Source organism: Salarias fasciatus, chromosome 10 (genome assembly GCF_902148845.1).
Source record: "Salarias fasciatus chromosome 10, fSalaFa1.1, whole genome shotgun sequence".
Classification (NCBI taxonomy): Eukaryota; Metazoa; Chordata; class Actinopteri; order Blenniiformes; family Blenniidae; genus Salarias; species Salarias fasciatus.
In genome coordinates this window covers 25,263,347-25,275,577 of record NC_043754.1, presented here as the reverse complement: position 1 = coordinate 25,275,577, position 12,231 = coordinate 25,263,347, and the positions used below count along the sequence as shown (strand labels likewise).

Genomic DNA, 12,231 nt, shown 5'->3' with positions numbered 1-12,231 from the left:
AAATTTGCCGAGAAAAGCAAACTGTCCTCATCAGAGCTGAACAGGCTAAAAAGGTTTGTCTTCAGCAGGTCCGTGGCGGCGTGCTGACGGAGAAGCGGCTTCGCTTTGTCCAGGAGGCGGAGCTTAAAACAGGTTGTTCCAAACAGAACCCATCTGTCCGCCGAACTGAAGCCGCTGCTGAACGCTGCCTGGAGGCCGTCAGCCAATCCGGCGTGACGGCGGTCCGACCGTGGCGCGGTAGCAGCTTTCTGTGGTCACACAGTGACACCTAGTGGTCTGAGACACGATGAACCCTGTACCCGGGTGTGACCCGTTTCCATGACAACGCTTCAAATGAAAATTCACTGTTTTTCCATTTCCGGAGTCAGAGCGTCCTCAAAAAGTCGGGCTTCCTCCGTTTCCACGGCGATGGAGGTGGACTGTTTTAAGAGGCTCGCAGAACCTCTGTCGCATAAAGCAGAAGTCAGACGGCCATATTTATTGATCCTGAGTGGATGAGATGAGACTTATGAGGATTTCTTATCACAGCTGGTCAGCGGCATCGCTGCTCCTGAACCCAAATCTAAAACACATGGATGTGAAAGATGAGCGATGAGTGTTTGGGCTGGGAGAGAACACGATGGTCTTCCAGGCAATTACAGACTTGTTGCTCTCATTTACGTACACGTAATGGCATTTGGCTAACATGCAGATATATAATTTCGGAGTAAGACGGTCATGTCTGGGATCCAGCGAGGAACGGCGGCGCCGTGATTTATTGTTGTTTTCTGGAGCGTTCGCCTCCTTGGCCGACTGGCTCTGCTCTCTCTGTCAATGTCGAGCACAACAGAAGCAAAACAGAGAGGCGGCAAACAGCTGGTGTGTGTGCTAATGCGAGCACACACACACACACACACACACACACACACACATGCATGCACGAGCACGAGCACGCTCCCCGCTGCTCGCCGCAGTGGTTTGTTTGACTGTGCCGTGGCGTCGGCTAACAGCCTGGTTAATAGTTGCGCGCAGCCAGACGTGTCGTTTGTATTCGCAGCGTTGGGCTAATTGCATCCTCCCATGGAGCTAATTAATTTAGCATTGTGCTGTGATCCTATCATATCTGGAGTCACTGCAAGGCGCCGCTAAAGCGCAGAGAATCTCATAAATGGCTGCTTTTGCATTTTAATGCAGGGCAGCGAATAGCAGTTTATGGTGATGAGGGTGTGTGTGTGTGTGTGTGTGTGTTAGAGCAGTGTAATTTTCCTCATATTGTACAAACAGAAAAGCTTTTTTTCGTGTGTCTGTGTAAACCTCCAGCTGTCAGCGTAACGCTCTGAGAAGAAAACAAGACGCTTGTGCAGCGGCTGGCCGACGGCCAGGAGCAGGACTGAGGCCAGAGGAAGGAGGGCTGCTTCTGCACGTGTGTGAGACTGACTTCTGTACTCTGGATGCATTAAACATCAAAGTCAAACATGATCGCTCTGGAATTTAACACCTCTGTGGCTGACAGCCACCTGACACTGTGGATGAACAAGCAGCAGCAGCCTGAACGTGTCGCCTTTCAGCTACCGCATTTTCTGATGAAAACATCTCCCGAGGTGGAACTTTTAGAAAACGCTCGGTCCCCGTTGCCGTGTAAACGGGCGAAGAGGACAGTTTGTGTACAGGCCTGTCGACGTGGGAGTCGGTCCTGGTCCGGCTCAGCCCAGCCTGCTGCACACACTCAGCGGCTTGATTCTCCTTCTGCTCCACAGGAAGTGTGTTCAGGAGAGGAAGACTTCCTGCCTCAGCTGCTGTCTGTCAAACCTCAGACGCCGGCGGCTGCTCCAGTCCATTTTCAGTTCAGTTACAAAAATCTTTCATTTACAAAAACATAAATATTGGTTTCAAACCTCGAAAAACACTCAAATAAGGCAGAAAACAAAGAAGTGAGGTTAAATAATGGTGAAGAGAAACTGACACTGCAGCTAGAAAAATCGGAACACATGAATCGATTTTTTGGTGCTACTTCCTCTTTTTGTTTCCAGAACTGTGAGACGCTGAGCTCTGACAGGAAGTGGTTATCTCGGTGACTCTCAGTCCTGATGAGCTTTCTGCTCATCCTCCTCTTGATTAACCTTTCAGCTCACATCGGCGAGAGATTCCAGCGGGGCTCCTGCTCCAACAAGACCTTGAACAGCAGACAAGGAGACGCAGAACTTCTGCCGGCCGGCGCCCGGTGAGCGATGCGGTGCAACGCCGCTCAGGAGCTTACGTTTATCGCGCACGTACGTGCGTGTGTGTGGGGAAGCAGATTGAGATCGGGGGGAAGACGTGAGAACAAACAAAGGAAAGTGAGGTTTACCCCCCCCCTTCTCTGGCTGCCACGCTCACGTGCATGCTCACGTGCACTCCAGGAGCAGATGTAGAGGACCGAGCGGAGAACAAACAGCCATGGGAATTGAACTCCCAGAAAAGCTGTCCTAATCACTCAGCGCTAATATGCAGGAAATGGAAGTGGACACCGCATTAACCCAGCCGTCAGTGGAGCCTCCACCCCCTCCACCCTACTGCCCCCCCCCCCCCCGCCCCCCTCCGTAGAGGCGCGTTCGCGTCAGTCTGCTTCACTTCCGTTCACCTCAGCCTGACTTTACAGTGAGCTCAGTCTCACAACCACGAAACGCGTTTCATCTCCAGCAGGTCGAAAACACACCCGACGTCGTCCGTTTCTCCACCGTGAAGAAACACCGTGCCGAGCCCTGGTGCAGCTCTTCAGGCCCAAAAACCACCGTTTCCATGACGACGCATTGACCATGGAACTTCTCAAAAACGCTAAGACCCCGTGGAAACGGCAGAAAACGAAACACGACCGGACTTCACATTTCAGTCATTTCACAAAACAACCTTTAATTATATCAGAGTGTCGTCCCACACCTTACCGTCCACATCTGAAAATCACATTCAGCCTGAATGTCGGGTTCAAACAGCGACGGCGCCTCATTGTGACACGAAAAAACAAACATCCATCCATTTCCTGTCCGGTGTTTCTCCTCCCGCTGTGACTGCTTTTAACGGCCTCAGACCAACACAAACAGGGGTTTATTTCACCATGGCATCATTGACAAAGGCAGCAGGAAACTCACTCTTTATGAAGCCAAACATTCAGGAAGGGTGCTGAAGAGGGCCACGTTCACCCGCATGAGTAATCACTAATTAACTTTCATGTCGTCATTTAAGAGTCTATTCATCAGGTCATCTGCTGTCTGCTGCTCGCAAAGTGTTTGTCCCTGAGCGGAGGTAAATATTATTCCACTCTGAAGGGCTTTTATGGACGTGTGCGTGTGTGTGTGTGTGTGTGTGTGTGTGTGTGTGTGTGATCATCTAAACAGACTCTAGACTGTCTCCAAGTTGCTCTTCACCTGCTTCCACCTGGAAGTTCGACCTGGAAGGATTTTAAAGCCAACTCAAACCCCGGAGCAGCCCTGCCTGGAGCCCCAGCCGGGGGAACACCGTCACGTTTTACATCCACATTTACAGATTTCCAGCATAAAACCATGAAACTACAGGAGGCTTTGAAAGACATGAAGATATTCAAACCTGCCTCAGAAAAGAACCAACATGAGAGCAAACGTCACGAAACGCAGTGACCGGCGCTGTGATCATATCTCCTCCGTCTTCTGATTGTCTCCTGCTCTGTTCAACCTTTTCACGTTTTGTGCAGCAGCACTGGGAACGTTTCCCTCGCCGCAGTGGAAATGCCACGTCAGCCTCAGTGGAGCAGCCGCCCCGCTCCGGCCGCCTCCCGCCGCTCTAAAAAGCTTTTCTTTTCTCGTTCGAAGAAGTGACGACCGAACCGGAGGGAAATGCCAGCGGACTCGCCACGCCTCACCTGCACTCTCTAAACTTAAAGAAGGTCAGGAAGCGACGGAGTCCGGCCGCCTTTGTCTCCACCTGCTGTCCCGGCCGTCGCCGCTCTGCCTCTAAATGTCACCCGTCCCTCCGGCGAAGACAGACGGACTTCAGGTTAAAGACGCAACTTTTGGAAAAAGATATTTTCCGTGAAGACATCCTCAGCCTCAGTCTTCATCTGCAAACCGTGAATAACCCTCAGCTGTCAATAACTCACTGCAGCAATAAGAAAATATCTGCAGAAAATAAACAATCCGTGTTTCTGTCGGCACACGTCAGCCGCTGTCCATAAAACACTGGCAGCTCTCTGTGGAGTTTCCCTGAAAACTCCAGAAAAGTCGTGTCGACTGGAAGAGGAGCCGCATTAATAATGCCTGGCAGAAGTGTGGCGCCCACGGGAGGAGGAGGATCCACACGCCGCCGCCGAGCTCTCCTCCGCCGCCACTTTCACCACGTCCATCAACAACGTTTTGAAAGCAAAGGTCTGCGGCGGATGAGAGTTCACCAAAACCCAAAACCTGTCCAAAAATTCACGATCCAGTTCCTCAGGACAGGCTCCAGAGGACTTTGGGGGAATTTTGTTGTACTTCGTGGGTCTGTTTACACACCGACGCTGCTGTGAGTCACTGAAAACGCGACTTTCCAAAAATGCTCCAACTGCATTCGTACTCGTATGAAAACGGCCTGTTTCAGTCCCTCCACTCCCTTCGCTCCGTCCCTGCTCAAAACATTCAGTCATTAAAAACTGAAGCGGAGGAAGGCTGGGATTTCTGAAAACTACCCAGAATTCCTCCTTCATTTGACGGGATGTTTCATACCCGACTCACTGTGTCACTCAGAGGCTTCCCTCCTTCAGGGGATCCGAAAAACTTTTCCCTCCAGGAAAACGCCGCATCGCCTCCTCCGAGGTGAGACCTGTGATTCTAGGAACCAGCCGCCGCCTCCCTCAGCAAGCAGGTGACATTACGTCTGGACGCGGCCGTCCAGCCGCCGCTCTCCCCTGAAGCCGTGTTCTCATTTCAGCCTCTTCTTCACAAACAGGAGCGAACAAGAAGGGAGTGATGAGCCCTGCTGGAGCGCCTTTGTCTGGCGCCGAGGACATGCCGGCATCAGCGGCAGAGCAGCGCCGCCGCCCGCTCTTCCCGCGAGGAGGATGAGTCAGGCCGGGCTGGGTCAATAGCTCCGTGGTTTGATTGGTCTGGTCTGGACAGAGAGCAGAGGGAGAGGAGGAAGCTCCACTCCCTTTTCCTCCCGTTTCATCAGATCACACAACCCCAAAGACACAATTACCTGCCTTTTCCTTTCTCCCCGCACCACCTGCTCATCCTCCTCCGTGTTTACTCACTTCACTCACACACACACACACACACACACGCGCGCGCGCACTAGAGGGGATAAATAAAACCTTTCTCTGCAAAAAGCGTGCAATCAAAGCAACAAATGATCAACCAGCAGCAAATAAGACACAGACGGCGCCGATCAGTCATGAAGAGCACGGGATGCAGCCGAACACACATCCGTCAACAGAGGCTGGTCTGCTGAACACACACAGACCCGGCTTGGCTCTCATTAACGGGACACACACAGCAGAGAGGGACGAGCCTCCGGAAGAGACCGGTCCTTCCTTCATCCATGTCCGCCTCTCTTCTAAACATCAACTGTGAGGAGGAAACAGAGATAAATGCATTTCATAGGACCTATCCCTCGCTCAGGTTCGAACCGGGATCCCGCTGAGCGTGAGGCGGTCGTGCCACTTTGCTGCCCTGCAGCTACAGTGTCAGCAGATAATTCTCCTTTGAAATATTCAGCGAAAGCAGAGCATCGTTGTAATCTTTCTTAAGCCAGGAGTCAAGAAGAGAGAGAGGGATGCGTTCCGGCTCTTTCAGGGATGTAAAGCCGCACACGCAGAAAAATAAAATAAGAAATGGCTGGAGGCTAAGCAGCCCTGTTGTGGCACGCAGGCGAATCCCTCCAGGCGTCTTATCTGAGAGCCTGGAGCTGGAGGCGGAGGACCTCCAGGCAGAAGCCCCCGCAGCGAGGCACTCCAAAACAGCCCTCAAAGAGCAGCGCGGCGAGGCCACTGCCAGTCCATTATCTCCCAAAAGGAGTCATTATCCCGAGGCCTGCTGGGAGGGAGAGAGCCGGCGGAGGACCGCGGAGAGGCCGGGACTCCAGGAGTCCTCCGCCTCTCTCTGCTCACACGCTGAAGGACGGTGAGACCGTACAGCCACACCACAGGTCCTGAAGCGTCTGGTTTAACAACCGAAATGAAGCTGAAAGCACCAGAACGTCACGGGGCGCGTTCAGAAAGCCAACTCCTTCAAATGCACGCTTCTGTTTTAATCTCTCTGAACTTCACGTCGGCCTGACCGACTCCCTGGAGTGTCCTGGCGGTGCTTGGTACACATGTCTGTCCTCACCCCATCAGAGGAACAATGCTCAGACTGTACCCGGGGTTCGGCGGTGAACTGGCACAGCTGTGACTGGCTGCAGGCCAAACGCTCAGGAGCTGCTCAAATGAGAGGCGGGGGGGCGGGGGGGGGGGACTGTACGGTGGCCGGGAGGCGCCCAGACGAAGCTCTGCTCAGTTTCACCACATTCTACTTTCAACTTGATTGACAAACGTCTCATCTGAAACAAAAACACACCAGAAAAGCTGGATTTGACTCTGAAGCGATACAGACGACATGACGGAGCGATACCAGCTCACCGTCTAACCTGCATCCAGGTCTGCACACCCCGCATGAAACCCATGATAATCCAGCTTTAACTCCGTCTCTCCTTTCAACACACCGAGAGGACAGACGTCTCCTCCACCGGCTCCCAGCATCCCTCTGAACCGTGCACCGAAGCAGCCTCCGCCCGCTACGCAGAGACAGGCCGCTCCGTCTCTGCACCGCTGCCATCGATGTTCGATGGAGAGAGGAGAAAATCGATCGCTTCAGCAGGAAGAGCCGTCGTCGCTCTGAAAGACGTTCAAACCACACGCCTGAGAGCGAGCATTACCCCGAGGCAGCTCCGCTTCTGAGAGAGAAAAAGCTTTGCTTTTGTTTGTTTTCAATATCAAATCGTCTAGAAAGAAAAGGAAACTCATCTCCAGGAAGATAAACCGGTGGATCGTCTGCAAAAGGTTTTTCCAGAGATGAAAGAAAGGCTGAAACAGCTGAATCAAGCTCATTGAGTTCCTTCAGTCGTTTATCTGACAGATTATTTCAATGACAGGCTGTAAAATCCTTCATTGAAATATGTTCTTTATAACTGACTGATAAAAAAAAGACAGAAAATGCTTCTTATAACAAAAAACTATTAATTGAATAATCATAAAATGATCAGTGAGGTTTCTGGATGAAAGCAGATTCCAGCTGGTGGTTTTTCTGATGTGGCTGAATAAGAAACATCAATTTCTACTGAAACAGTCAATAGATGGATGGATGGTTGATGATTTACACATCAATGAAACTTGTGCGTTGTTCCAAAAACAACCAACAGCATCTACTAATGGTCTGGCATGTTGACCACACTGTTTTCAGCTTTTCTGCTGTTTCCATGGAAACGGACATCGTTTTCAAAACGTTAACGTGAAATTTTTCTGAGGCGAAAATTCAAAAATGATGCGGTCTTCACTTGACGAAGGCTGTTTCTGTCAGCTCCTGAATAAAGAGGGGCAGAGAAATTCAAGACAAAGTTGCCAAATGTGAATCTGGTTTGTGATATTTTGCAGACTTCAGAGTTCTTTGGCTTCACTGACAGCAACGAGGAGGCATTCTAAAACAAACGCCACCAAACTAAAACAAAGACGTCATCCTCCCTGGTCAATGAATCTTTAAAAACAGAAAAGCAATACGAGTGAACGCTGTTCATTTCCATTCCGTTTCATCACGGCGAGGCGCTCTGCGTTGAACCAGGCCGCCGCTCATCCTGTCTGCATTTAATCGACTCTGATCTGGCTGTGACGGTTTCAGAAGTGTGTTGTCGACAAGCGGAGCCGACAGAAAGCAACAAGGGGGAAAAGAAAATATCGGCTACAAATGTCTCTAACAAGACTTATGTGGGAAAAGGCTGAATGGGATTAGAGTATTGATTTTTATCTACTTCAGTGAAGCCATAGCGGCCCACAGGGAGCACTCAAACACACAACTCAGACACATATTGTTCCTTCCTCTTCTCTTATTTGTCTTGCGTTTCATTTGTCTGCTGCTATTAAAACAAAAATAAGAGGAAAGGATGAATGTTTGCTCTGTTTCCCTTCAGTGTAAACACGCTTCTCTGTTATTAGCTGAAGTAATACATACGAGAGCTGCGGCTGCGGCTGCTTTCCTTTCTACAAACACATTCCGCCAACCGGAGACTCGGCGAGCAGATGGCTCACATCACACACACTCCCCGTTCCAGGTAATTAAACGCTAAATCAACACAAACGGCACCGTTTCTCCACTTTCTCACAGACGAGCCGCGACGTGACATTTACCTGACAGGCGGAGACACTTTTAAAGTTCACACCAGTGAAGACTGGGAGATGCAAAACGCTGAACTAACCGTGTTACAGCACGCATCTCAGTGCATCCTCTGAAGAACTAACTCCATCAGAATATGTTTACTGAGGTTTACAGAGAATACCCTGCTTTTCCTGAGACCTTCAACATCAGACCACCTCAATTATTCAGACCAACTTCCCAGAAAAACACCTGCCTTTCATACAGAACTATTTTTTGTTGAATACTGTTCATAAAAACTTGGAAAAAAAATCTCATATTGGTAACACTTTACTTGAAGCACCCGGTATAACACATTATAAGTAGTTATAAACACTCATAAAATATCACAATGCTTTATAACCCACTATACAGCACAGGGTTAGGGTTAGGTCCTGGTATTGTGATCATCTATGAGTGTTTATAACTATAGTTACACCTGCTATAATGACATTATAATGCTTTATAAATGTACTTACAATGTGTTATACCGGGTGCTTCAAGTAAACTGCTGCTGCTGTGAGGCGCACAGCGAACCACTGCACCACCAGGACGCCTCTGAATGAGCCTGAAACACGTCCGTGCTGTTCTTCATGACTGCAGCAAAACTTTACACAACATTATCAGGTGAATATGTTGCGTTTTGGGGTTCGTTCACACAACAACGGTGCTCGGAGTCGCTTGAAAACACAACTTTTACCAAAATGCTCCAATTCCGTCTTCACTGAAGTGCTGTAAACCAAACTCCACTGAAACACTGCTGCTGTGTAAAAAGGCTCTAAAACAGCAGAAGAAACCAAAAATAGCTGAGAAACGGCTCAACATTTGTCTGTAAAGTGAAAAAAAAAGGAGGCGTAAGTCAGTGAGACTGCAGATGATCAATTCTAATCACTCCTCTCATCTGCGGCGGTGAGACAGTGGGAATGGGAGTGAGGGATCGATGCCGGCGTCAATAAGAGGAAAGTCATGACGGGGATGAATCACGGCTTGGCTGAATAGGAAAACATCAGCCGTTAATGCTGCTCGCTGGAGCGTGACCTTTACATGAACACTGTCTGAGGCAGCTTTAAATCTCTTTCAGGTCCATTTGAAGAGAAAAACAAACGTTTTGTGGTTCAGAATTCCAGAATGTGTTTTAAGTAAAGAAAGAAAGTGTTTGAACATGTGCAAGTGAGAGCTGTAAATGCCTGTGCAGACGTCAAATATGAAATATAGTCATGTCTGCAGAGTGCAGACGCACAGCTGGATTCACAGCTGGATTCAAGCTGATGCCCACATTTTAAAAATGTGCTGCAGAAAAAAAAAAAAAAGGAAGTGAAGAAAAAAGCTGAATTTCGTTTAAAAGTGTTTCGCACGATGCAGTTTACATCCTGATGTCTGGAGCGGTGCATGTGTGAAGCCGGCGCTGAAGCTGAGCAGCAGCGCTGCACGCGGCTCAAACAAACGCTCAACTTCTTCCAGTGGTGGGTTCAATCTCATTTAATGCCTCAAGGAAACACAAACATGCTTCTCTAAATACTTTACGTCTGAATCAAGTGGAAAAACTAATATATCATGCTTTAAATGATAACTGTGCTCAGTGTGTGGCTGCGTTTTTACACACACACACAGACAGATAAGTGGCGTAATCACAGCATTTTATGGCGATAAGCAGACACTGCAAAACATGCCGCACACATACTAATTTACAAAGATTGATTCCACTTATTGACTATAGCAGGGTGTTTTTTTATTTCATTATAAGCTTCGAGTTGAGGAAAATTACTTCACCCAGCCTTTCATAAATGATTGATTTCAAAAGCGAGAAGAAACGCTAACAGTGTGAGGATTTACTGCTTTCATCAACGCGACATGACAGAGAAAACAGGCAGCGAGAAGCGAGAGACTGAGACCTTTAGAGGCTGTGGATTTACAGCTGATGGAGGACGGGGAGTCATGTGCAGCAATCAGGACTCCACAAGAAAAGCATTTCAGCATCAAGTGGCGGTTTCTTCAGACTGCCTCCATCCAGCTGTGCTTTGGCAGGAGCATAAAGTCACAATCAGAAAGGCTAACTGGGTGTTTAGTAACACAGAGGTGCTGCAGTATGGATGAGTTCATCCTGTTGTGGGTTTTAGATCTGGTGCATTTCAATTTTTGATGACGTTCTAAAAAATTGTTTCCAATATATCACAACATTAATCACCAAGACGCCAACAAACAGCAGGAATCCTCCCCATGGAAGGCTCGGCACTGTGAGAACCGTATGAGCAGCAGCTCTTCAAACAGAAATGAAAAGGTTCTCTAGATGTTGATGAATTCTTTGCAGAATTACAGAATTACGGTACACCAAATGCATTTTAAATAAACATGTTTACATTTTTTTCTTTTCTGTTTTTTTTTTTTTAATCTATATCTTTCAGAGGTTTTGTTCCAAAATCATCTGTTCAGCATCTCTGCAGTGGATCTTTCCTAAAATCACACTCTTCAAAAGTTAAAGTTATTTTACGTGCTTTAGGAGTTGTCACCTTGATTTTTGCTTTTTCCAAAAACTGTGCATTCGTATTTCCTATTTCAAAAACGGAGAACAAGCTAGAGTTTTGGTAAGAGTTCAAAAGCCGTGTCATCCATCCATCGCCCTGTTCAACAGTCCATCTATACAGAAACAAAGGTTTGGAGGCTCCAGAGAACTTCAGGGGAAGTGGAAGGTTCAGAATGGAGAGTTCATGTTGAAATGCGCAGGGAGAGCGCTGTCCATGGTGCTGAAGCTCTGGCTCACCAGCCTCAGCGGCATGGAGTTCAACACATTCAAGGAAATTAAAGGAAAATAACAAATCTAGAGAAAAAAGATCCTCTTAACACATGAAAGTAAAATCTAAAGCTGCTTCTCCTGAATTCTTCACCACCAGTGGAATCACATTTGTGACTCTGCGCTTTTTACGCAAAGGTTATCAAAGCTCCTGATCACTATCAAATCATGACAAATTAAAACAAGACGAGGTGGCCGATGGGAACGTCTTCCTCTGACAGCATCTGGAGAGTAAAAGCTCGACACGTGGAGAATCGTGCGTGTCCTCACCTGTACCGCCGGCGATCCGCCCGGACCCTCCACCGCGTCCGGAGAGTTGTCGAAGACCCGGTCCCGGTACAGGGACCACAGCCCCACGTTCGGCAGGAAGAGCAGAGCCGCGACGAGCAGCCCGGCGACCTGCAGCAGCCTCTTCTCCTTCCGCCTCATGTCTGCGGAGCACGGCGAGCGCAGCGACGGCGGGAGCAGCGACTCTGCGCGCCTCCGGAGCGCGCGCAACTTTAACCCCGCTGCCGTCAAGCCGCTCCCGCTCCGGCCGGCAGCAGGAGCTTCCGCTCCGGCGCTTCAGAATAAAATCCCAGGAACTGCACGTCGCGCGCTTTCTGCAGGTTTTGCAATCAGATGAGTAAATAGGAAATCATCGAAATAATTGAGGAGGAATTTCCCATCCGTCATCGTCATCCAGGAATATTCATATAACAGAGAAAGGTCAAAATTTGAAATAAATAAATAAATATTAATAGAAATTATTTTTTTTCTTCTTTGTAAAGATGGGAAAAATCCCACCACTGGTGGGTCAACTGCTTTGTTCCTCTTTTTAACAGATCGTAATTCCACTCCCCACCCAGAACAACCACAAACTCCTCTAAACTTATTTCTTCGCTGATGTCCAAAATCCAGCTGCCACAAAGATTTCATCACAGCTCACGTTTCTCCTTCTTCAGCAGAACTGCCCTCATTTCAACGCTACTTCTTAAATAAATCTCAATAAATTTCAACATATCTGGCCTGTTCCGTCAGCGTGACTCCGTCTTTGTCCAACGTGGACGTTAAAAACCTGCTGGCCTGAAAAGAAGAATGTAAAAATACTGATGGAATATG

General features: G+C 48.6%; 1 protein-coding gene across 1 annotated transcript in view; it reads right to left on the bottom strand.

Moving 5' to 3' along the window:
- LOC115395873 (polypeptide N-acetylgalactosaminyltransferase 10-like) overlaps positions 1–11,576 on the bottom strand; it is a 46,707-nt gene extending 35,131 nt beyond the window's left edge. Inside the window, exon 1 of the mRNA XM_030101542.1 lies at positions 11,401–11,576. Coding sequence (XP_029957402.1) covers positions 11,401–11,559 — 159 coding nt within the window. The 5' untranslated portion in view covers positions 11,560–11,576. The remainder of the gene's footprint in view (positions 1–11,400) is intronic.
- Between the last annotated feature and the right edge of the window lie 655 nt (positions 11,577–12,231).